Below are 23,992 nucleotides of genomic sequence, written 5' to 3' on the forward strand. Positions count from 1 at the left end.
ACCGGAACTGCCCCTGACCAATGAGAGACCGGGGGCGGGGCGGAGCGGCGGGGCGGGGGAGGAGGAGGTCGGGGTGCGGCCTGTTGCTATAGGGGTGAGATTTGGGCTGGGGATCGGGGTGAGGGATGTGGGATTGGGATGAGGGATTGGGAATGAGATTTGCAATTGGCATTGGGGCGTGGGGTTGGGGTATTGGATGTGGGAATGTGATGTGAGATTTGGGATTGGGATGGATACGGAATGGGATATCGGGAAATGGGATATAGATGGGATGGGCTCTGGATATGGGATCATAGAATCATAGAATCATAGAATAGCTCAGCTTGGAAAAGAGCTTCAGGATCATCGAATGCAACCACAGCCTGAGCATCCTGCCCTAACTAACAGCCCTGCGCTAAATCAAGGCCCTGAGCTCCACATCCAGACGGTTGTTAAACACATCAGGGATAGTGACTCAACCACCTCTCTGGGCAGCCCATTCCAGTGCCTGACAACCCTTTCTGTAAAGGAGTTTTTCCAACCTAGGTATCTAACCTAAACCTCCTTTTTCACAGCTCAAGGCCATTTCCCCTCGTCATGTCACCTGTCACCAGTGAGAAGAGACCAACCCCGCTCTGCTGCAATCACCTCTCAGCTGTTGGAAGAGAGCAATAAGGTCTCCCCTCAGCCTCCTCTTCCCCAGACTAAACAGCCCCAGTTCCTTCAGTCTCTCCTCGTAGGCCATATTCTCCAAGCCCTTCTCCAGCCCTGTTGCCCTTCTTTGGACCTGCTCCACCCCGCCAGTCACGGAACTGGGCCAAAGCAGCCCATAAACTGTGGACAAAACCCCATTCCTGGAGACATTCAAGGTCGGGCTGGATGGGGCTCTGAGTAATGTGATCTAGCTGTAGGTGTCCCTGTATATTGCATGAGAGTTGGACCAGATGACCTTTAGAGATCCCTTCCTACTCAAAGAGCTCTGTGATTTTATGATAAGCCATGTTCCCTCAGCCTCTCCTCACAGGTGTAGTGGTCCAGCTCCAGTCACCTTGAGTGTGTCTTCCCAAACCTGCTCTGGCTCGCTGACATCTTTCCTGTGTTGGGGAATTGAAATCTGGAGGCCCCTTTTTTGCAATGTCTTTCCTTTCTCTTTCACCAAGAGTACATCTGCCTTGCATCAAAACTACCCACCTTTTCAGGCACCTAGGATTCCATGAAGCCCAGTCTGGCTAATAAAGAAGGAGTTCAGGGAGGAACTGAGTATCGCACCTTTTTCCATAACCTCCTTCACCAGGATGCCTGCCCCATCAGAACGGCCCCACATTTTCCTTAGCATTTTCCCTAGCATTTTCCTTCCTATGCTTTTAGAAGCCTTCCTTGTTGCCTTTTATATGCTTGGGAGGATTTAATTGAAGCTGAGTCCTAGCTTTCCTAAAATCATCTCTGCATGTATACTCAAACAAAGTCTCCGCATCGCTGCCAATGTAGCTCTTCCAGTTTCCACTGGCTGCATGCTTCCTTTCCGTGTTTTGGGTTGATTGGGTCGATTTTTTCCATTCATGTAGGACCTGTGATGTTTTGCCTGGCTTCCATGGGAAGGACTTCTTTTTCTTGGAGGAAGTGATCCTCGGATATTCACCATATTGTTGAATCCCTGTTCCCTGCAGGGCCATGACCTGCTGGTCACTTGAAGAAGCCAAGGCCTGCTCTCCTGAAGCCCAGGGCTGTGAGCTTGTCTTTTGCCCTCCCTTCAGAAGCCTCAGCTCCACCATCTCAGTCTCTGCAGCCCAGGTCTCTTTGATGTTCACATTCTCTACAAGCCCCTCCTTGCTGATGAGTATGAGATCCAGCAGAGCACCTGTCCTCTCTGGTTCCTCTATGGTTTGAGTCAGGCAGCTGCCATCTGTGCTCTCCAGGTATCTTCTGGATGGCTGATGTCCTGCTGTGTTTTCTTTCCAGCACGTACTGGAGTGAACAATGCCCCAGATGGGATCAAGACCCTGAAACCATGAGGCCTGTGTCTATCTGTAGAGAGCATTTTTTCTTCCTGACCAGGAAGCCAGACACCGAGGCTCTCCTCTTGAATCCATTTCTATTAGCTCTCAGCTGTCTCCTCTGCCATCACCATCAGAGCTCAGTGCACTTTCAAACAGAGGGTAACGTCCACTCCTTATCTTCTTTGCCAATGTATCCAAAAGAGCCCGTATTCCTCCTGTGCTGCAGCCATGGGAGCCAACCCACCACGTCTCTGATCCAAACAAGATCCTGCAGCTGCACAGAGATCTCTAGCTCATCACTTGTATTCATTTTATTCATGATTGTAAAGACAGCATCCTGTTCCAGACATAACACTGGATTTAGCCTGGCTGCATCTTGTTTCTACACTCTGGTGTTGGTGTCCAGAAGGTGGCACACGGGCATTAGACCCCTCTGTGAGGTAGAGGTTGTCCAGTCAGCATTGACTGACACCACGATGGAACAGCTTTTCCGAAGGCCCTGTGCTGCATTTGCCAACTGCGTGTCACTGTGCTGATCACCCCAGGAAATGGATGCCACCAGGCTTCTTCTGATGCCAATAAAATGAGAGCCCAGAACAAACTGAGGTTTGTAATGCCTCGAGCTGCAGAATATGCAGTAGATGGGGCATAGAGAAAGATCTGTCTCTTCTTCTGGTGAGCTCATCCATTTGGTCAGCAGAATAACTCTGCATACTCCATGGGGACACGGGGACACAAGTCAGGTGCCCAGAATGAATGGGTCCGGAGTCATTTAGGTTGGCCAAGAAGGAGGTGGCTATCTCCAAGATTTTGCACCACAGCCTGCAGGCACTGGCACACCTGGGACCACTGAAGGCCCCGTGGTCATCGCCGAGTGTCTGAATGTGAACAACAGCCCCTCAACCTAACGAGTAAAGACCAAGAACTCAGATGAGAGATTCATATGCAGACAACTGTACTGTGCGTATCTGAAGTAAACCAAAAGGGATCTCATCTCCCATGGGTACGTGGGGAGCTGAAGCCCATTTGAGCCCCAGCTTTTCCATCAGGGGATGGGATGACTGCAGTGTCTCAGCTGGATCACTGCAGGTCCCAGGGGAACAACCCCTCCTTGTCTATGGCTCCTTTTTGTTGTTGGGGCATTTGTACCTCTCCTTGGCAAACACTCTGGAGGACCAGGCATGCTTCTGGAATCAGATGCTGTCCACTGGACATCCAGTAATTAGTTCAGCTGAATTCAAAGAACATTCTCCTATGATCACCCTGTTTTCTTTCAGAAGCTGTTCTCCCTGGAGCTCCATGGAGAGAAGAAGAGAAATCACATCCTCTGCTGCTGAGCTGGGCTGGGCTCTGGGGACACAGGGAGCTTTGTGAACAGTCTCCTAATGTGCTTTCAGCCACTCCTCTCCCAAAGGACAGCACTAGCTGTAAGTATTGTTCTTTTCTGCAGACATAAATGTATATATATTCTACAAATATACAGCTTTCTCTAAGACAAATTTAAGTGCATACATGTTGGGATAGCTGGTCTGAGGGAAGTAAGGGTAGACATATGATGCATGGAAAGTTCCTAAGAGAAAAGTATCCAGAAGGCAGTGATTCAACAATAGAACCATAGAATCATAGAATCACCAAGGTTGGAAAAGACCCACAGGATCATTCAGTCCAACCATCCACCCATCAGCAATAGTTCTCACTAAAACATGTCCCTCAACACAACGTCCATAGACTAGGAGATGACAGGAAGGTAAAAGCTCCATACCCTGCTTATGGAATGCTGAACCTCATGAAATTAAACTCAGGTTATGCAGCTAAATGGACATTTTCCCATAAGAAATAAAAAGTTCTATAGTTTGGAAGGAGGAGCGTCTATGAGAATTGCCTTGAGTTGCTGTTAACTTCTGCTCTCTGAACAGGACTCCATGCCCAGCAGCAGATGCCCAACAGCAGCTCCATCAGCGAGTTCCTCCTCCTGGCGTTGGCAGACACGGCAGCTGCAGCTCCTGCCCTTCTGGCTCTTGCTGGGCATCTGCCTGGCCGCCCTCCTGGGCAACGGCCTCATCAGCACAGCCGTAGCCTGCGACCACCGCCTGCACACCCCATGGACTTCTTCCTCCTCAACCTCGCCCTCCTCCACCTGGGCTGCATCTCCACCACTCTGCCCTCGGAAGCACACGAAAACGTACTGACAGTCTAAATAAAGTTCAATGGACTCATATGCAGCATAGCGTGGAAGATTCTGCCTGTACACAAAGCGATTATGTACCAGTTTCCGGCCACTGAGAAATCGGAGTAGCGGTACATCGCGAATGCTGCTTTCTACCCATGAGAGCGAACTAGAGCAATTCAGTTGCTGAGAATGTGCGAATTCAGCCTACTGTACTACCTCCAAACGGGGGGCTTTTTCGTGTGCGCTTCCAATGACCTCTACCTTACAATCACAAATATCGAATGAATCAAAAATATCACATTACCATCCGGAAATACCAGTCTAATTAAAAAAATTAGACCTTTTCAACTAGAAAAACAAGCTCACTGCAAAAGATATGTCATTTCACATCAGAAATATCAGCCTTCTCCCAAAAAAAAGACATTTTCTCCAAGAAATATCTGTTTTCTCCCAAATAGATGACATTTTTTCCGGGAAATACCACTTTTCTGTATTATTGTAAAGGAGAAAGATCATCTATTTGTGCCTGGAAAGAAAACGCCATATAAGGTCAAAACAAGTTATTTCTGTGAGAAAATGACCCATGTTTCAGATAAAAATGGTATATCTGTGAGAAAATGTCATATTTTTGGTAGAGTATGTCCCATTTGGCATTGTAAAGTAGTATTTTTCGACGAAAATGTGTGGAATTTCGAAGAGAACTGGTATTTCTAGGAGAAAATGTCTTACCTGGGGGGGGGAAAGGTCATCTATCTGTGAGAAAGCTGGTGTTTCTGGGAGAAAATGCCACCTTTTGGGGGACAGAAACGGTATTTCTGGTAGAAAGTGGCACATATTTGTGAGGAAACCGGTGTTTCTGAGGGAAAATGCCATCTACTTTTGACAGAAATGGTATTTCTGAAATAAAATGCCAAAAAGCCTGGGAGTAACTGTCATAATGAGCAATGTAATGTAGTCTATTTGGGAGGAAATTTCCAAGAGTGCTGGTATTTCTGGGAGCATATGTCCTATTTAGGGAAGAAAATGACCTATTTAGAGAAGAAAACTAGTACTTCTTACCAGAAATGTCATCCCATTTGGAGAAAATGTCCTATGTATGGGAGAAAAGTGGTATTTCTGGGAGCAGATGTCCTCTTCTTGATTGCAAGTGTCCGATTTGGTATTGTCATGCAGTATTTTTGGAAGAAAAGGTCCAATTTCCAAGTGAAAGGTGGTATTTCTGGGAGAAAATGCCATGTATGTGGGGGAAAAGTGGGCAATTCTGGGAAAGAATGTCTTCTGTTGGAGAGCAACTGTGGCATTTTTGGTGTGAGAACTGGTCCTTTGGGGAGCAACTAGGGTGTGTATGGGAGAAAATGTCCTCTTGAGGAGTGTCAAGTTGTATTTTTGAGAGAAAAGGGAAGGTACTTCTCAGAAAACTGCTATTTCTGGGAGATAATAGCATCCTTGGTTGGAAAATGACATCTGTTTGTGAGAAAGCTAGTATTTTGGGAAAAAAAATGCCATCTTTTGAAAAAGAAGCTGGTATTTCCGGGGGTCTATGGCACATCTGTGGGAGAAAACTAGTATATCTGGGAGAAAATGTGGTATATTTGGGAGCAAACTGGTCTATCTGTGAGAAGATGCCATTTTCTGGGGACTAAGTGTGATACTGAGGAGTGTAAAGTAGTTTCATTGGGATGAAATGTGAGGTATTTCTAAGAGTAGTGATATTTCTGGGAGAAAATGTCTTGTTTTGGAGAGGAAATGTCCTATTCTGGGGGCAGAAACTGGTATTTCTGTGATAAAATGCCCTATTGATGGGAGTAAGTGTCCTGTTGAGGAGTGTCAAGTAGTCTCATTGGGATGAAATGTGAGGTATTCCTAAGAGTACTGGTATTTCCAGGAGCAAATGTCTTTTTTATGGTTGAAAATATCATATGTGGTGTTGGAATGTAGTTTTCTTTCGTTGTTTTTGTTTGTTTGTTTGTTTGTTTAAGAAAATGTGGGGTAGTTCTAAGAACACAGGTATTTCTGGGAGAAAATATCATCTTTTTGGAAGAGAAGGTTGTATTTACAGTTGAAATGTGGAATTCTGTGATCAAATGCCCTATTTTTGTCATACTGAGGATTGTAAAGTAGTATTTTGGGGAGAGAATGTGAGGTATTTCTAATTTCTATTTCTATGGTATAGGGCAGAGAAGGTCACTCAGAGGAGCAGGAAAACAACACATGGCTGAGAGGCCGGGTTCTTTGATGATGGGGCGGTCTTCTCGGCACCTGCTATGAGGGCTGCCTATAGCATGAGGGCTGCCAATGGGTATCATCTATCCCAAAGGGGGAAACGGATCCTTGCCCAGGAGTTGGCGGGACTTGTAGAGAGGGCTTTAAACACTGGTTCTGTGTTGCTGTACTTGCTGTTTTTCCCTTGGTTTAAGAAGGAGGTGACCTGGGATATTTAAAGGCTTGTTCTTCTGATTAGGATAAGTATAAATAAAAGCTGTGGTGGTATTGTCAGGAATAGGTTGGGCTGGCTTTTTGTCACAACACTGGTTTTTTTTCCAATAGATCTAGGAGTACCTTTCTGTCAAATGTAGTTTTTGTTCTGTCTGATTACAGTATTTCTAGCTACATATCTATATTCATGCTGATGGTAGGCTGACAGTCTTTTTGCACATGGGGTTAAAGAGAATGCTCTGTTGATTCCGTTGTGTGACTATTGATAAGTAAAACGGCAAAGTAGACTAAATTACAGTTAATGCAAGGGACAGTATTTAGATCTGTAATTGCTCTTTGCTAGACATAACTCGAATCTGGGAGTTTGATCGAGTATTTATAGATACCTATTTTCTCACCATGGGAAAAAAAATTAGGAAAAAAATGGTATGCTAATAAATCATAGAAATACTGAAAAAAAGAGTCAAGGAAGAAATAGAGCCAATCTGATTTCCTCTTACTCATTCCTCTTTTGGAAAGTAAACAGTTGTAGTAATTGCAATATACTTAGACTAGGCTGTACAAGAAAGGGAATAATTTCATGTCTTATTGATCTCTTTGCAAATGGTCTGGTACAAGCTATCAGCACCAGCCTTAATGTCTGTGTTGCTGCTGAGAAAGAAACATACTTACAAGGGCAATACTTGAAAAATGCAAGTTGAACAAGATTCATAATGGGAAACTCTCAGGGTTTTGTCAAGGTTTTGACTCTAAAGAGCATGTAATGGTTTATATGACCTTTGCTACTTGGTGGTTACTGAAAGAAGTTAGGATTTATATTTTGATCTTCCTTGATGTGTATAAGCAATAACAAATGACGTTAGTTAAAAGAAAGGGTGACTGAAGGTCTAGAATTTTGTCATCTTTGTCTAAACAATTGTGATAACTTTGATTATATATGCATGTGCACTTATACTTACTGAGATTTGAAAGACTGCTGTGTTGTGCTTATTTCTCTCTCATTAGAGCCAATTTTGAAATGGAAGTAATTCCTTCAAGTGGTTCTAACATACCAGTCAATTTTTAGTTCGCTTCTGTTCCTGTAAGTAATCACTGGCCAGTTCCCTGAGAAGTTCTTTATGACAAATTTCTGTATGTGTCAACTGTATTCCGTATAGACATAGCCTCCTGTGCTGAAGCAGCTAGAGAAGACCTGTGTTGTCATCTCCAAGGAGTCCTATCTTTCACTGGGGCCAGATCTGTGTTCGGTGGCTTGAGAAAAGCCAAAGAGTCTGATGACTGAAATAAAATTGGGAAAAACATACCTAAGCTCTTATTTTGACTTTGCTACAGGAGATGGGCACATCTTTATTGCCCAAAGTCTTCCTGTTTCCTGTTTCCAAGCTTAAAACTGACTATACAGTGGCTTGAAGACAATTTCAGACAACAATGATGTTGCTGGGCTGAAGAACTGGACTTGGGGATTACATGTGTATTAGGATCGCTGCTTGAATGAGAAGCAATAACATCACCAAACTAAGCAAATCCAAGTCTGCTGCAAACATAATGTAAACTCAACGGACACAAAAACCAAGGTTAACACATGACATTTTTTCAGTGGGATATGTGTAGGAGTAAGTTGATGTAAAACTTCTGCCTGTTGCTCAAAACAAGACAGGAAGTTTTTGTCTTTATTCTTTTTTTTTCCACCGAGTGATTACAATCAGTGCTACTGAGCAGGGACTCGGTATCACGATTTCATTTGCATGTTTTGAAATTCTAGTAAGGAAAAACATAAAGCTGAAGAACTCACCAGCAAACAGTAAGTTTCCAGTGCTCACATATGATATTCTGAAGCATTAAAAGTGTAAGACTCATTGTAAATGCGTGTAAGAAAAAAAAATCAAGTGTCAGACTCATTGCCCATCCGTATTCTTCAAATGTGGCTGATGCAGGTGGGCAGCCTCTCTACTCTGTGAAATCAAGGGACATCCACTCTGCCTCAAAGCAGGAGCAGGGCATCAGGCAGCAAGGGCCCCATGCTTGCTGCCAGGCTCGGACAAATCTGCCACTTGTACAGTGCGTAACAAGGAACAGTGCTATGGTTAACGGGATTCTTCACCTCTAGGATTTTAGGGTATGGAAAGAGAACTGGAATTTGAGCTGTATCTTTAGCACTGGTTGATCCAGCTGGAGAGGAGGAAGGCTCAGGAGGAGAGGAGCTCAGGAGCCAGAAGTGTGCACAGACACACGGGGTGTGTTTTGTGTTTGTTTTTAGCTCGATGCAGAGAATGTTGCCACAGCTGTGTATGACAGTGACTTCACTAAATTTCTACCAAAAAATGCTGCTGCAAATACCTCAGAAAGTGGTGTATGCTTCTACAATGGCACTACCTGCACCCCAGCCCACACAACTGCACCTTTTTCCTGTGTAATAGGACACAGGGAAGTCAGCAGGCTAATATCCTTTCTGAGATTCCTCTGACATGTGTAGCTCTGTTGCTTCAGCTGTGACAGTGGCCTTGGCTGCAACTCATGAGCAGAGAGAAAGCTCCTGTCGTCCTGTCTGCCCTCACCACAGGACAAGCTGTCTCTGTTCTTCTTCTGCCTGGGCAAAGCTCTTGCCGAGATGTCAGTGCCCACTGTGACAGCAGGCTTTAGCCTTTCTGCAATGAGAATATCTTACTCAGGAAACAGCCTCAGGCTTCCTGAAATAACTTCACACAGACTCTGAAGGAGCCCTGAGATTTTAGGACCTATCAGTAAAAGGCACTGACTTTGAGATACTGCCCTTTATTTTGTTACCTCTAGTCAATGAGAGCTGCGGTGTCCTTGTCTCTCTGCTACTGTTCAGTTTTATTGTAGGTTTGCTTCAGTACTTTCACAGGGCAGATAAGCCTTACCTCTGTCTATGACAGCGTACACTACATTTCATGTTTACTCAGTCCAGCTTGCTTCCATGAACACTTTAATTCCTCTGAGGCTCATAATCTCAATTTTCTCTGGTTTTTAACAACATCCTAAGCAGTAAGGATGTTGCAGGCAGAAGTCTTAGCTAAAAAATAATTGGAATCAGAGTCCAGTTTGAAACTCAAAGCCTGAAAAAACTCCACTTTTGCAGGCAGTATTAAAAAACTTCAGACCATGAAGTTCAACAGCATGATATAAAAAGCATGCTTGTATCTACTACTACTTATGAATTCATATGGAAAAGCAGAGAATGAGTATGCTGTAGGACAGCCTCTTTCAGCAAAGAGCTGAAGAACTGGGCAGGCTGGTGCTATGTTCTGTGCTGTGAGGATACCTGATCATCATAGCCTGTACATTCATCAGTATACAGCTTTTCATCTTCTGCTTTATTATTACTAGAGTGCTATAGTGAAGATGACGTTTTGAACTTGCTCCAGATTTCAGTGGTCTCAGTGAGGTTTCTTCCTTTCTGCAGCAGAAGATGATGATGGAGTTAAGTCATCTTTGGCCAAAGACCTGCCCTGCACTTTTTGAATGGTAGCAGAGCAAGAATTGTCATTAGACTTTCTCATTAGCTATTTCCTTCTTCAGTTCTATGAGATGAGGTGCTACATGACTTCCAATTTAATGATATTGTCAGATACAGTAGTATGGCTGATTTGTACTTTCAACTTAGAAACCATTCCAGAAAAGTCTGTGTGAGTGTGATTAGCAAAAGTTTCCGCCAATACATATGGGCTTGAAAGGATGGTGCTTTCATGAGTACTTGATGTACTTGATGTCTTTTGATACAAGATGAGGAACTTCTCAAAGAATCTTTAATTACCATATGATCTAGAGTCTCTAATGCTTTATGCTACACTAACATAATGTGTATAAAGGATATGACAGTAAATAATAGATTGCTTCCAGTCTTGCAGTGTAGGTCTTATGAGGACGTAACACGCCCCAGCCCCAGCACCTACTATTGCTCAGCTAGATTCCCCAGCAGTGTTTGACTGAAGTGTGCTGGGAGTAGATGAATAAAGAAGATTCAAAAGAAAATGATTTTTTTCTTCTAAGAATAAGACCATATGAAAATTGCCCTCAGGAAAAAGAGGAAGATTTCTTGCCGTTACTTTCCTGCATATTACCTTCTAAAGGTGACTCGTTTCAATTTTTCTGTCATTTAGAAAAGGCCTGTTGGTGTATACTAACAGCAGCAGGAACACATATCTTTCCTTAGTCAGACAGTCCAATGAATGCACATCTGCAGGCAGAAATGTCTTTTACTCTGAATACTTTTGGGTTTCCATTCTAAATGTATGATGCTAATTATTCACCTCATAAAAACAAAACAACTGTTTGTGTAGGTTTTTTAAAACAGCCCTGGACATGATAGTTCAGGAAGCTAGTATGATTTGAAGAGTGTAAGAAAGCAGCAGCTACAGTCTAATGGGATTTGGGTTGGATTCTGTCCATTACTGGAGCATAACAAAACAGAAAGAGCTCTGCACTTACGCGTATACAATAAGTGCTTTCTTGATGGTAACTTTTGGAATTTTTTCCAAGTGTTTTCTTACAGTATCAAATCGTCTCAAAAGAGCAGGATTTTATATTGCTGAGAAGAGCAATGTATTAATCTGATGCTGAACAAATGACTTCTGCAAAACATTTGTTCTTCTGTGTCTGTTTTGATGCCTTGTAACTCTCTAGCAGCTCAAGATAGTCTTGACATTAGGAAAGATTGCACTTGAATCTACGTAGTGAAAAGAATATCAGCATGGTAGATTGAGAAGTTCTTGTTACGATTAAATTGATCTTGAAGTTGAATGTGGCTGAAGTAAATAAAAATTCTTTGCTCTGGGTCGAACTGATGAGGCCACCACTCATTTTCCTACTGTGTTGGACAAGGAATGTGTGTATATGAGTTTTTGAAAGGCCTTACAGCCTATACTTCTAAATTATTAGCTCTTAGAGTTTTGATTTAGAGATCCTGAACAATACAGTCATCAAGTGTTTTGGCAACTTAGTCTAACACTGAATTTTGACTTGCATCTCAAAAGAGTTGCATCCGAGTCTTCACATAGAAATAACTTCCTTGCACAAGCAGTGAACGATGGGAGAGTAAATTTGCCTTGCTTTCCATTCTCGTAGAAGGCTGCATGTTCTTGTCAATCCAAGGTTGTTTGAGCTCGATGGACTAAGTTGTGCTTCTCTAGAAAACTCACCAACAAGTGTCAGAGAAGAGGACCATACACAATACCCAGACAATACCCATCTTTCTTTGCTGCTTCCTCATCTCTGTGGGTAGGATGAGCCCAGCTGCTGGCCATGCTGAGCCTGTCCTGCATCTTGGAGGGTCTCCCTATTTTCAGATTTCTAGTTTCATCATTAGTCTTCAGAGTAATGATCTTGGCACTTGTGTGGGAACAAAGACAGGGAATAGTGAAGAGTGCTAAGAGTACTCTATTCTGTAAGAATAACTCAAGGAAGCACTCTAGCGTTTGGTCCATGGAGATGGAAGAAACCGATTTTGACTGACCCATCAGTACCAGTTGTTCTGCAAATTGAGAACATTAAGACCAGTTTTTTGGAGTTCTTGTTGCTTTACATCATTTTCTTCCAAACATCATCCAACTGCATTCTGAGAAAGGATATCCCAGAGTTGGCTTGGCATAATCAGAATGAGTTATTTCCTTCCAACAGTTTTCTAACCAGGAGCTCAACATGCGCTGGGGAAATGCTTTCCACTAAGAGGTGGACTGAAATTGGGTGACAGACAGAGGTCTGACAGGGAGTATTCCAAAGGTAATGGAATTATACAGCAAAATCTTTCAGGTGATAAAAGTTGACCGGCTTGAGAATCTGTGGACTTAGTTATTCATCGTCTACATCTTGGAGTATGTGCAGAACCAGAAGAGTTTCATGAGCTCACGAGTGCCTTATCAAATCAGAGATGTTGTCACATATGGTAACTCGGAACCATGCAGATTCAGCTGCATGCAGTGCTGTGCTGGAATCAGAAGAACTCGAGAGTAGGGAAGGGGTGCCATAGGCAGAAGGGCCTGGCTCCCTACAGATGTGTCTTCTAACTCTTCCTGATGTGGCCGTGGTGATAGACTGCGGAGAAGGGGGAAGGGATTAATCATTGAGAAGCTGAAAATTGGTGAGGGGAAAGTGATGAAATATTATAAATGGGATGTTTTTATAGCACAGAATCTCGGAGAATGAAATGAAAGGAGGATTCATTTCTTTTATTTATCTTTTTATTGGTCTCTTATCCAGCAACAGACAGTTGTAAAGAAATCAATATAGCCCTCTGTTCCTGGTTATTATGAATCTAAATTTACTTTATCGAAACATAAGTGAGATCTTCCCTAGAAAAAATGATTAAGACAGAACATTCTACATCTTCACAATGAAGAACACTGTTTTTTTCTGATAGAAAAGGGAATCGTTAGTACAGATTGTTAATATAGATGGAGTTTTGTGGTGGAACTTTTCAAAACCATAAGAAAAATAGAAGCTAAATTTAAAGCAGCCTCTAGATATTAGCTATGGCCAAGAGATTATATGCTGAACTAGTCTGGCCTGGGCTACTGGATCTTGCTGTTACAGTTGCTGCATTTGCTAATGCTGTTGCCTAAAACTGAAGGATCAGCTTGAATACAATAGGAATTGTTACTATTCTCGACAATCTAGATTGCTGGTTGTGACGGACTGATTTTCCTACTCTGATTCCTTCTTTTGATCTGTAAGAAATCTTTCTGAATCTTTCTGATTCACAACATATTTATGGGTAAATTCTTTTCCTAGTACATGCAGCTCTCCGATAATTCCCTGTAATATCAGATGGCTTGAAATGCATGTTGACATCTGGCATACAGGTTGACAACAACTGTGTTAGGGATAATCCTCAGCCTGAATTTCTGGACTAATTTAAATCAAAATGATTGATCCTTATTGCTTAAGTAAGACAGGGTGGATTTGTGGATAGGTTTTGTGGATAGTGTCCAGATTAACTAAGAGCTGGAAATCCTTTCTCACAAGGTTTCTGATTCCGCAGGGAAAACCCTTTAGGACTTGTGTAGGACTTTAGGACTGGTTCCCTAAGGTGGCAAACATTTCAGGTGAATGCCCGCTTGCTTAACACCGCACAAAGAACTAGACTATTTCCCCTAAGATCTTGTTTATTGTATTCTCTTAGCCCCATGCAAACAGAGGATCTGAAAGAAAAAAGTTAAACTCTTCTAGCGGCCACAGCATTTAAAAGTGGGTGTTTTGTCATACGGTAAGAAAAACAAACAGAGCTTTGAGTTGCAAATGATGCCCAAACTGACAGATCCTTATGTTGTGCTGTGCTTTCATTTGGAATACAGCATAAGCAGCCATCAAAACAGAAAAAATCCAGACCAAACCACTGTGCAAATATTTTTTTTAATGTTTCTGTCTGTTAGCTTGTCGTCGTCCCCACAAACCTGAAAAGTTAACTATGTAATTCGAAAAGAAAATAATCTCCTCTCATTCCAAAACATAGTATTTTTGTTAAAGATAACAGCACAACCATTTTATGAAAAAACGTGTCATTGATTTGACCTCTTTTCCAGCCTGAAAGCTGGGGGAGTTGGGAATGAAAACCTTTTGGGCAAAGAAATACCCTTCAACACATGGGAACAAAGCAGTGGCACTGCCTGGTGGTGGACATCTGCCATCTGCTTATCACCTGGAATGAGTTACTCAGGAGATGTGAGTTTCAGGAGAGCCCTGAGAGCTTTTGGACTGTTTGTGCCCATGACCGTAAGAACAGAAGTAACGTCAAGTCCATTCTCTAGTGTAGCTGTGCATTAACATGGCTCTTGTACTAAGCAGCAGGCAAAGCAGTACAACCTCCTCTAGCAAAACTATCTTCTAAGTTCTGGTAACTCATCCTGGGGATGTCCATTGTCCTGGAGAGAATTCGGTGGAGATAGTGGAGATGGTATGCTCTGAATTTATTTCTAGGATGAATTTTGCCCAAATCTCACTTGTTTTCTGCAGTTCTATGGATGCCTGTGTAATTAGATCACATCCAGATTATGATGCATCACGGTTGGATTGCAATTTTGATTACACATTCAGTTACTCTGTATTTTAGCAACATTTCCAGTGGAACAAAAAAAGAACCTGTAGGAGAAGCAACACTGATCCCAGTGTAAAATTTTGATCCTTTGTAAGCCTCTGTAGATGAGTTTTCTCTAATCTTTGCATTCCTCTGGAAGAGTTTAAATTTTAAAACCCCTTTTCTCAGCACAGTGTGAAATTTGTGCTTCTGAAACCAAGTAACTTGGCTCCTGATAAATACACTGAATAACTTAGGAGATGGTATGCACTGCTGGTGCCACCTATGTTTCTAGATGGGCTTTTCAAGCTCCAAGTGCAAGCGCTTTTAACAGACTGATTTCAATTAAAAAGGAATATGCTACATTGCTAGTTCTGGTATGACTGGGACACCTACAAGACTTCCTAGTAGCGAAAGGTTTGATCAAGAAAGCATTCACAATAGAACAAGTCCTATGGATTGTGTAGATGAATTTAGTTCAGTTTTGCTTTAGCCTGGGGAGAAAACAATTGCCTGCAGGAGCGTAAGAGTAAAGAGTGGAAGAGTTAACTTGGGATTGACCTTGGGCAAATTAGGTAGATAGCAGGGATAAGCTTGCTGGTATCTACAAGCGTAGCTTGAAAATTCAGGTTCCATCTGACTAGGCAAGTGAAACATTGTTTAACCACTGCACCAGGAACTATGCAGTTCCTGAATGTTCATCTACAGACACAAAGTTGCAGAGAAATGGCCATGGTAAAGTAGTGAAGTTAGATTTGATTTGCAATGTAATTAATTAATGAAGTCTAAGATTGAAGAATTTCAAAGTACCCCTCTGATAACATTTTCTTTGGTGAATGGCTAAGAGTTTCCATTCTTTCTTGATGAGAATTTCCCCACAGTCCACTCAAATGATAATGTTGGGGGACTGCTTTGGGAAGGCAAGTGTTTGTTGCAAAAGATACGTCTAATGAGATCCTCAGTGGCTTGCAGTCAAGTTGCAGAAATTTCAGATGAAAGATAAATCTTAGAAATGAAGAGGATGGCTCCTAGGTTCAAATTCTATTTGAGGGACAGTCTCCAATGATGTGTATCATCAGGGAAATTCCAATGCACATTGATGGCATTATTCTAGATGCAGATACTAGTGCTCTAATAGAATTCAAGACTTAGCATCAAATGCAGACAAGTATAGCTGGGGGAATGCCTCTCCTGGCATTAATTAATGCCAAAGAGCTTTCACTTTGCAGTATTGCATTCTCTGATCTCAGTCTATGTCTCCATGGCATGTTTAGCTTGTATGAGCAAAGGGATGGAGAAGCACTGTGTTCATTGAATCTTGTAATGGCAGAGGCTTTACATGTTGGGGGTAGGGATGGTGAGGAGTTTGGTATGATCCAAATTCATGGCAAAGAAGCAGTTTTGCAGAAAGCAGGACATTAGCAAGTTCTCCTAGCAAGTGGAAATGTCCTTTCCTGTACCTTGAGATGCAGTTAGAATGGAGGTCTTTTGCTTCTGAAAAGTAATACTTCTGAGCTGCCAGATTTGTCAAGCGAGAAGCTTTATGAGGAGTTGTTACAGCCCATTTGGGATGGTGTCAACTCATCATGGAAGTGAACCAGCGTTCATTTGTCATTGTTGAAAGCACTTGAACTGGAGCTGCCAGTACAAGAGTGTTATTTATTATGCTGCCATTGTAACTGAATTCCTGCTGCTGCACTGACCAGAACTTCTTTCTATTTTACTAGACTTGAATGTTACTGGTTTAGTTCTTCCTTCTGCAGGAACCTAAATGTTGCTTTGAAACGAGTTCGATTCAAAATACACACTGAAGAAGAGAGATGATCAGTAGCAGAATTCTGCTGCTAGAAGGGCTCTCTGACTATACCCAGGAAGTTCTCATTTTTATGTCAATAGTAACTCCATGAATTAACTTGATTCTCCCTCTAGGAACATACATTAGTTTAGCTGAGATCTGTAAAGTCTCAGTTACTGCTGACCCAGCAAACTGACAACATCTATCACCTACCTGTGGCATTTATATTTCCAGAACGTTGCTCATGCCTTTTTGCAGAGCACTGTTCAGCAATGGCCTCCATGTACTTACGCAGGTGGGCATCTAGAAATCTCTAGTTACTGCATTCCTATCATCTGCTGATTATGGTAGGTACCCTTATTGAACTTCATCCAAAACCAAGAGTCTGTTTCTTGAGAGTTGTTGAATGTTAAGTGCTTTTCCAGATGTCCATAGGATTGGGCAATCCCTGTGTTAATCTCTCATTTATGATGATTTTCAGAGAGAACATAGCACTCTCAGCTGACAAGCTGAGATCTTCTGCATACAGCATTGTCAAAATAGCTCCAGTTTGTTCTGGAGGAAGGATTTCTGGACAGATTTTTCATTCATCATTTGTCATTTGCATTTGCTGTAGTCCTGATTCCTCAGCCTCACTTCATTCCCTCTGTTTCTCAAATTCAAATCTGAAAAAAATAAATAATTATCTTTTCCCTCTCATGCCCTCGCCACTGATATTTGTCACAGTCATTTCTATAGCATCTTTTTTTTGTATCTGTGTATTTTGCCTGCAGTTACGTACTTCCATGCTTCCTATATAAAATAACTTTCCGGTTGATGCATGCTGCAGTGTTCTTTAAGCAGCATAGAAAAGCCTTTCTTATTCTGCTAAATGCTAAATTCCGCATGGCCTACCACACCCTGTTTTTTTGTCTTACCTGCTTTTATTTAAAATGTGCAGTGAAGTTGTTGCTGCTGTCATTTCAGTACTCTGTTGCTGTTGGGACAAACATTTGGGTTTGTTTGCTGAAGGTCAGCAGTGTGGATCTTCTGTTGATTATAGTGTGGGTATTTTCCCAATGCCAATTGAATTGAAGTATATCCAAGTTTTGTTGGTTTGTTTGTTCCCTCTAAGTTCTATGCAGACACAAAATCCTTATAGTTTTTGATACACATTTTAGTGCCATAAAATTATTCAGCTAAGGTCAGCTCTTGAAAGAATAGCAACAAGCAATTAATTTACGACCCTAAGTGTTCGAGTGAGGGAAAACTAAAGACTAATGCAGGTAAGCCATCACTTTACTGTTTATTTTCGTAACCTAATTGTTCATTTCACAATGGCTGTAGGCAATGTGATTAATATAAGCTGTGAGAGCAATCAAGCTGGAAGATGGCAATGGACTACAGGAGGGTATTCTTGTTCTCCATCCACTTATTTAGCTGTAGTTTAGAAAAACTCTTCAACTGAGCTCTGATAGGAACTGAAATTAATTTAGTATCCAGCAGGTTAGTATCCATCCCGTTGTGCAGCCCGCTGCTGTGCACGAGGGCTTGAGGGGCACTTGGTTCCTGTTTTGGGGTAAGATGACTGACTCCTTGCCATGCTTTGTCTTAGGCACACACTCACTCGGCCCGCAGCTGTTGAACTGAGTGTCAGCCATCAGTTCTTTCAACCCTGCACTTTGAGACAGCTTTGTGATGTTTCATCTCTTTTAGCCAGAGTGTTACCAGTGCTGTTGCTGATTGCCTTCCTGTGCAAGGCCTGCTGTGCCATCCCCCAGGCAGTGTCCTGCAGCTGGGCTGTGGAGGGCTGGGCTGGGACAGGGACTGCTGCGTTCCCTCACTGCTCCCCTGCCATTTCTCTTGTCCCTGCAGGCTCCAGCTCAACTTGTGCCTTCCAGCCGTGATCAGCCCAGCCCGCAGGAGAGCAGCAAATGGCCACAGCACCTCCATCTCAGGTAGGGGCTGGGGGAAGCGGGCAGGAGAGGCCGAGGGGCGAGGGATGTGAATGCAGGGGGGGAGGAGGGGAGGTGGGCCTCAGCCAGCGTGTGTGTGCTGGGGCCAGAGAGCGGCGGACGGGAGTTTGTGTCCTGTGCGAGCTGCTTCCCTGGGCCTGGGCTGTTCCCAGCAAGGAGCCTCTTTGCTTGCAGGAGCCCGTGAGCTTTGCGGAGGTGGCCGTGTATTTCAGCAGGGAGGAGTGGGCGCTGCTGGACCCTGCGCAGCGAGCGCTGTACCGGGACGTGATGCTGGAGACGTACCAGTGCGTGGCCTCGCTGGGTGAGGGCTTTGCTGCCTTTCCTCCTCGTTAGGGCACCTGTGGCTGTGCAGAATGAGCCTCTGCAGGCCGGGCCTGGAATAAACACCATGCAGTTACATATTGATAACTATAACAGCAACAAAAGAAATACTGAGAAGCGTGAGTTTCAGAAGGGCTTTGTATGCACAGTAGACTCATAAATGCCCTTGAGTCAGTGCTGGCAAATAGGCAGCAACCAGGAGGGAGAAAACCAGCTCTTGTGTTGGTGTGCTGCATGGTGCCACCAGCTCCAGCTAACAGATGACTCCCTGCTTACTCTTTCAAAATTTTGGATTTTCCATTCAATTGCCATAGACATGTTGGTTATTGATATTTGGTCATTGATATATAAACAGAAAATAAACAAGCCATTCACAAGTTAATTTTAATGAAAATATCCCTTCATAATTTTCAGTTTTGTAAAAGCATACTTTGCTCCAAAGGAAGCTGTGGGCCCAGTGTCATTCAGGCCCTAAGTGTGGTTTCTCCCTGGGGAGGGACACAGAGTGGAGCTGTTCAGCAGGCACTGTGCCAGAATGATGGCAATGCTCTCATCTCCCCTGGTTCTCTCGTTGAAGCTCCACTTCCAGCCCCCAAACCTATGCTGATCTCCCTGCTTGAAGGAGGGGAAGAGCCCTGGATCCCAGATGTGCGTAGCCCTGAGGCCGTGCCAGGAGACCTCAGCCCGGGTGAGGTGGTGAAGGGAAGGAAGAGGTTGGGGCTGGAAGAGTCATCTCTGTTTTATTTTGGGCAGTGTGTGCTATTTCTGGATTTCTTCTTTCATCCAGCAGGAAGTGGGATTACAGCTATGTTGGAGGATCTGCAGGAGAGTGGTGTGGCCAAAAGGGAGCGGGGTCACATTTCCATTGAAAAAGTCAGAAGGGATGACCAAGGAGGGCTGGAGCAAGGTCAGGGTGAGCACTCAAAAATCCACTGGGAAAGTGTCTGGGAAAGACAGGAAGCGGCCCACTGGACTTCAACATTGGTCAAAAGGGACCTGAAGAACCCAGGAGCAAGGATGTGTGCCAGAAGAAAAAGCAGCATCCATGCGCAAAGTGTGGAAATAGCTTTGAAAAAGATTCCACAGGCTTCTTTCTCCTGCATCTGCATTAATTCCTATCTTTGTCTGGCGCAGACACTACCCACTTATCAGCTCTCACTGACTACATTTCCCTCTTGGATCCCCATAGTGCTATCCCCATGCTGGCTGTACCTCCCTCTCCCTGATTCTCAATTTGCAGTATTATATTTCCTCACTCAAAGAATGTGAGCCATTGTCACTGTAGGTAACATAAGCAGTAGGAAGATTTGAAAAGCAAAATGATCACCCTCACATTGCATTTTGCCCACTGACTGGTACTGTCGTATTTAATTAGATAGCCATGAAAACCACAGAGCTCATTGGCTGTGTGCTACAACCCCTAAATTTCTGGGAAGCTGCTGACCCATTAGGACAAGAGAGGCTGATCTTGAGATACTCCATGAAAGAATTAAGAATAATTAATTGGTATCATCATCCAGACTGAGTGGCTTATAGTAGACTCCCACAGTGATGTCCACTTTAGTTCCCTGTCCCTTAATCCATACCCAGAGGCTTTTAACCATGTCATTACTAACTGTAAGCTCCATTCCATCCAGCCCACCAGTACCACTATCACCAGGAACCCCATCCCATCTCACCTGCCCTGCATCACCGCCCTGGAGAGCCCAGAGCTATCCATCACACACAGCACACCCGTCACAGGACCGTTCCCACCACGTCTCACTCATGCTGATGATGCTGCAGCACACAGGGCCTCCAACTTTGGATGCCAACGTGAAAACCCAGTAACACATAACAGCCTTGCACATGGACACCTGGGGGGCTGGTTATTCCCTTGGGAGCTCTGTCTGTGGCTGTGTTGATTCCATGAGTGCAGAGGTGACCTGTGACACAGAGGGCACAGCTTTCTGCGAGGTGGATGCAACTACTGGTAGAATTCACCAAGAAAAAGCCTCCCAAGTGAACATCCACCCTGAGAATGGAAGTCCCCCCTCCTCCATGCCCACCATTCCACCACCACAAGGAAAACAAACCGTTGTGGAATCAGAAATGCTCCTGTTCCTGCAGATGGGGCACTGCAGTCACAACTCTGCAGGGACTCATGTCCGCAACAGAAGGACTTTCCCCAGAGCAGAGGAAAAGCAGGGAAGTTCAGAGGCAGATGAATTTTCTAACTCTTAATGCAACTGAACATGACGTGTGACAAACCATGGGGAGAAATCCACCATTAAAATGATTTTTTCAGGAAAAAATAATGGAAAAACAGATTCACTGGCTCACCAAAATCAACCTCCACTTCCTGACAACTGCATTCCAAGCACAGCTGCTTTAGCTGAGCACAACAAATGTGAAGGCCCTGCTGCAGGAGATCTCAGACACACCTTCCCCAAGGCCAAAACAAAAACCTTCAAGCTCAAAAGGGATCACTTGCAAGGCAAGCATGCCCTGGAGAGCACTCTGATATTTCTGTGCTGTGCGGATGAGCTGCTTGTGCACTGTGTGGGTTTGCACTGCCTTCTGCTCCCTCCACCTCCAGACAATTGCAATGGTGCATTTAGGAAGAACAAGCTCAGCTTTTTCTAGTTTTACTGGAGACAACCAAGCCTTCGTGTCACACAGCTGCTCTGACCAGCTGATTAAAGCATTCTGGAAATGCAGTAGAACCAATGTGCAGCACGCTTAGGGAGGATGATAGGATTGTGTGAAAGAAATGCGTTCTCCAGAAGCAAGCAGTGGGCTGGAGGAGGCAGCAAAGCCAAACCCTACCTGCACCTTTCCCTCTCCTCATTCCACATCATGACATTTGTTTTAAGAACAAAAAACAAGACTGCAGTGAAGAAAGCTTCAGTACAACTCAGCTACTTTATTCATCCTCTACTGTTTCCACTACAGATGATGTTCAGAAAACATTCAAGAGCCATGTTACTCCTGGGTTAAGTCCCTTCTGCACAGGGTGCCAGTGATGCACCAGAAAAACTTGCAGGGCCAGTGAGGAGCTCTGCACTCTGGACAAAGCCCTGCTCACACTCAAGGCATGTCTAAGGCTTCCTGCCACGTGAACTCACTGGTGCAGGCATGGATTGGACCTCACCCAAGTGCAGACACTCTGGTACCTCAGCAGGTTCGAGCTGTGGCCAAAGCTCTTCTCACAGGCTGCACATTTGTAGGGTTCCTCACGTGGATCCACGGGTGTCTGATGACCTCCCAGCTGTGGACAGACCTCTTCCTGCAGTCAAGGCACTCACAGAGACTCTCCTCTTGTGTTGGTTCTCTGAGATCTATTGAGGGTAGAGCTCCAGATGAAGCTCTTCCCACACTCCCTGTAGACAGGATTTCTTCCTTCCCGGTGACATATCGGCCTAGCTGAGGTTTCCTTTGGGTCACATCCCACTCTGCATTCTCCTTTGTATGGTCACTCAACACAACAACTGCAGCTGAAGGAGAGCAATATGCATAATTCTCATGTGAAGAAGGAAAAGAGGATTCAGTTTGGCTGCAGAGCTCTTCCACTACTTAAGGAATTTGTAAGGTTCATCACCACACAAAGCCACAGTTGGTCACCAGGCTTGGGCTCTGGCTTTAAGCTCTTCCCATATTCGGGGCCCTGCAGGCTCTGTACCTTGTATGGCTGTGCTGGTAGGTAACGGGGCTGGAACTGCTTTTGAAGGTTCCCAGAGTCTTGAGATGCTTCTACAGAACAGTGTGCACGGTGGATGTTCTTGTGGGTGCTGAGGCCAGATCTTCATTTAAAGCTCTTCTCACACTCAGGACACTGAAAGGGTCTCTCTCCTGTGTGGGTGTGCTGGTGGTTCTTCAATTCACAACTCCTCCTGAAGCTCTTCCCACACTCTGGACACTCATAGGGTCTCTCCCCTGTGTGGATGCGGTGGTGGCACTTCAGTTCAGAACTGCTTTTGAAGCTCTTCCCACACTCATGACACTTGAAGGGTCTCTGTCCTGTGTGGATCTGCTGGTGGTACATGAGGTGGGAACGGCTTTTTACGGTCTTCTCACACTCAGAGCACTGAAAGGGTCTCTCCCCTGTGTGGACGCGCTGGTGTATCTTCAGTTCAGAGCTGCTTTTGAAGCTCTTCCCACACTCAGAGCACTTGTAGGGTCTCTCTCCTGAATGGAAGCGCTGGTGGCTGTTGAGGTGGGAACGGCTTTTGAAGCTCTTCCCACACTCAGAGCACTTGTAGGGTCTCTCTTCTGTGTGTACACGCTGGTGCATCTTCAATTCAGAACTGCTTTTGAAGCTCTTCCCACACTTAGAGCACTTGTAGGGTTTCTCTCCTGTGTGTACACGCTGGTGCAGCTTCAAATCATAACTGCTTTTGAAGCTCTTCCCACACTCAGAGCACTTACAGGGTTTCTCTCCTGTGTGGATGTAGTGGTGGTACCTGAGGTATGAACTGCTTTTGAAGCTCTTCCCACACTCAGAGCAGCTGTAGGGTCTCTCTTCTGTATGGATGCGTTGGTGGGAGGTGAGGTGGGAACTCCTTGTGAAGCTCTTCCCACACTCAGAGCAGCTGTAGGGTCTCTCTCCTGTGTGGATGCGTTGGTGGTAGGAGAGGTGGGAAATCCATTTGAAGCTCTTCCCACACTCAGAGCACTTGTATGGACTCACTGCTGAGTGTCTGCACTGGTGGTTAACGACGCTGGAATCTTTTTCAAAGCTATTTCCACACTCAGTGCATGGATTCCGCTTTTTCTTCTGGCACACATCCTTGCTCCTGGGTTCTTCAGGCCCCTTTTGACCTATGTTGAAGTCCAGTGGGCTGCTTCCTGTCTTTCCCAGATGCTTCCCCAGAGGCTTCTTGATGAGCTCACCCTGACCTTGCTCCAGCCCTCCTTGGACTTCCCTTCTGATTTCCTCCACACAGACACTACCCCACCGCTCTTCAGCCACACCACTCTCCTGCAGATCCTCCAACATAGCTGTAATCCCACTTCCTGCTGGATGAAAGAGGAAATCCAGAAATAGCATACAGTGCCCAAAACAAAACACAGACAGAGACGGCTCTTCCAGCCCCAACCTCCTCCTTCCCTCCATCAACTCACCTGGGCTGAGGTCTCCTGGCATGGCCTCAGGGCTACGCACATCTGGGATCCAGGGCTCTTCCCCTCCTTCAAGCAGGGAGATCAGCAGTGGTTGGGGGCTGGAAGTGGAGCTTCAACGAGAGAACCAGGGGAGATGAGAGCATTGCCATCATTCTGGCACAGTGCCTGCTGAACAACTCTACTCTGTGTCCCTCCCCAGGGAGAAAC

The 23,992-nt window shown here is 44.5% G+C and overlaps 2 protein-coding genes across 2 annotated transcripts; one reads left to right on the forward strand and one right to left on the reverse strand.

Annotated features, from left to right (window-relative positions):
* The first annotated feature begins 18,210 nt into the window (after window positions 1–18,210).
* On the forward strand, window positions 18,211–19,951 carry LOC109365180 (zinc finger protein 707-like). The gene is made up of 5 exons (XM_031557793.1): window positions 18,211–18,343; window positions 18,536–18,662; window positions 19,260–19,370; window positions 19,473–19,589; window positions 19,923–19,951. The coding sequence occupies exons 1-5, from the start codon at window positions 18,320–18,322 to the stop codon at window positions 19,949–19,951; spliced, it is 408 nt and encodes a 135-aa protein (XP_031413653.1). The 5' UTR covers window positions 18,211–18,319.
* A 1,223-nt stretch (window positions 19,952–21,174) lies between these two features.
* On the reverse strand, window positions 21,175–23,866 carry LOC104917229 (zinc finger protein 501-like). The gene is made up of 2 exons (XM_031557794.1): window positions 23,786–23,866; window positions 21,175–23,680 (listed from the first exon to the last, which is right to left on the reverse strand). The coding sequence occupies exons 1-2, from the start codon at window positions 23,805–23,807 to the stop codon at window positions 22,467–22,469; spliced, it is 1,236 nt and encodes a 411-aa protein (XP_031413654.1). The 5' UTR covers window positions 23,808–23,866; the 3' UTR covers window positions 21,175–22,466.
* Between the last annotated feature and the right edge of the window lie 126 nt (window positions 23,867–23,992).

This window comes from Meleagris gallopavo, unplaced genomic scaffold (genome assembly GCF_000146605.3).
Source record: "Meleagris gallopavo isolate NT-WF06-2002-E0010 breed Aviagen turkey brand Nicholas breeding stock unplaced genomic scaffold, Turkey_5.1 ChrUn_random_7180001957669, whole genome shotgun sequence".
Lineage (NCBI taxonomy): Eukaryota > Metazoa > Chordata > Aves > Galliformes > Phasianidae > Meleagris > Meleagris gallopavo.

Coding starts and splice junctions, on each gene's coding strand:
- LOC109365180 (XM_031557793.1), top strand. CDS start 18,320: ATGGCCACAGCACCTCCATCTCAG. Junction 18,344..18,535: donor CCACAGCACCTCCATCTCAG/GTAGGGGCTGGG, acceptor CTTTGCTTGCAG/GAGCCCGTGAGCTTTGCGGA. Junction 19,371..19,472: donor GCCAGGAGACCTCAGCCCGG/GTGAGGTGGTGA, acceptor TTCATCCAGCAG/GAAGTGGGATTACAGCTATG.
- LOC104917229 (XM_031557794.1), bottom strand. CDS start 23,807: ATGCCAGGAGACCTCAGCCCAG. Junction 23,681..23,785: donor GCCAGGAGACCTCAGCCCAG/GTGAGTTGATGG, acceptor TCTTTCATCCAG/CAGGAAGTGGGATTACAGCT.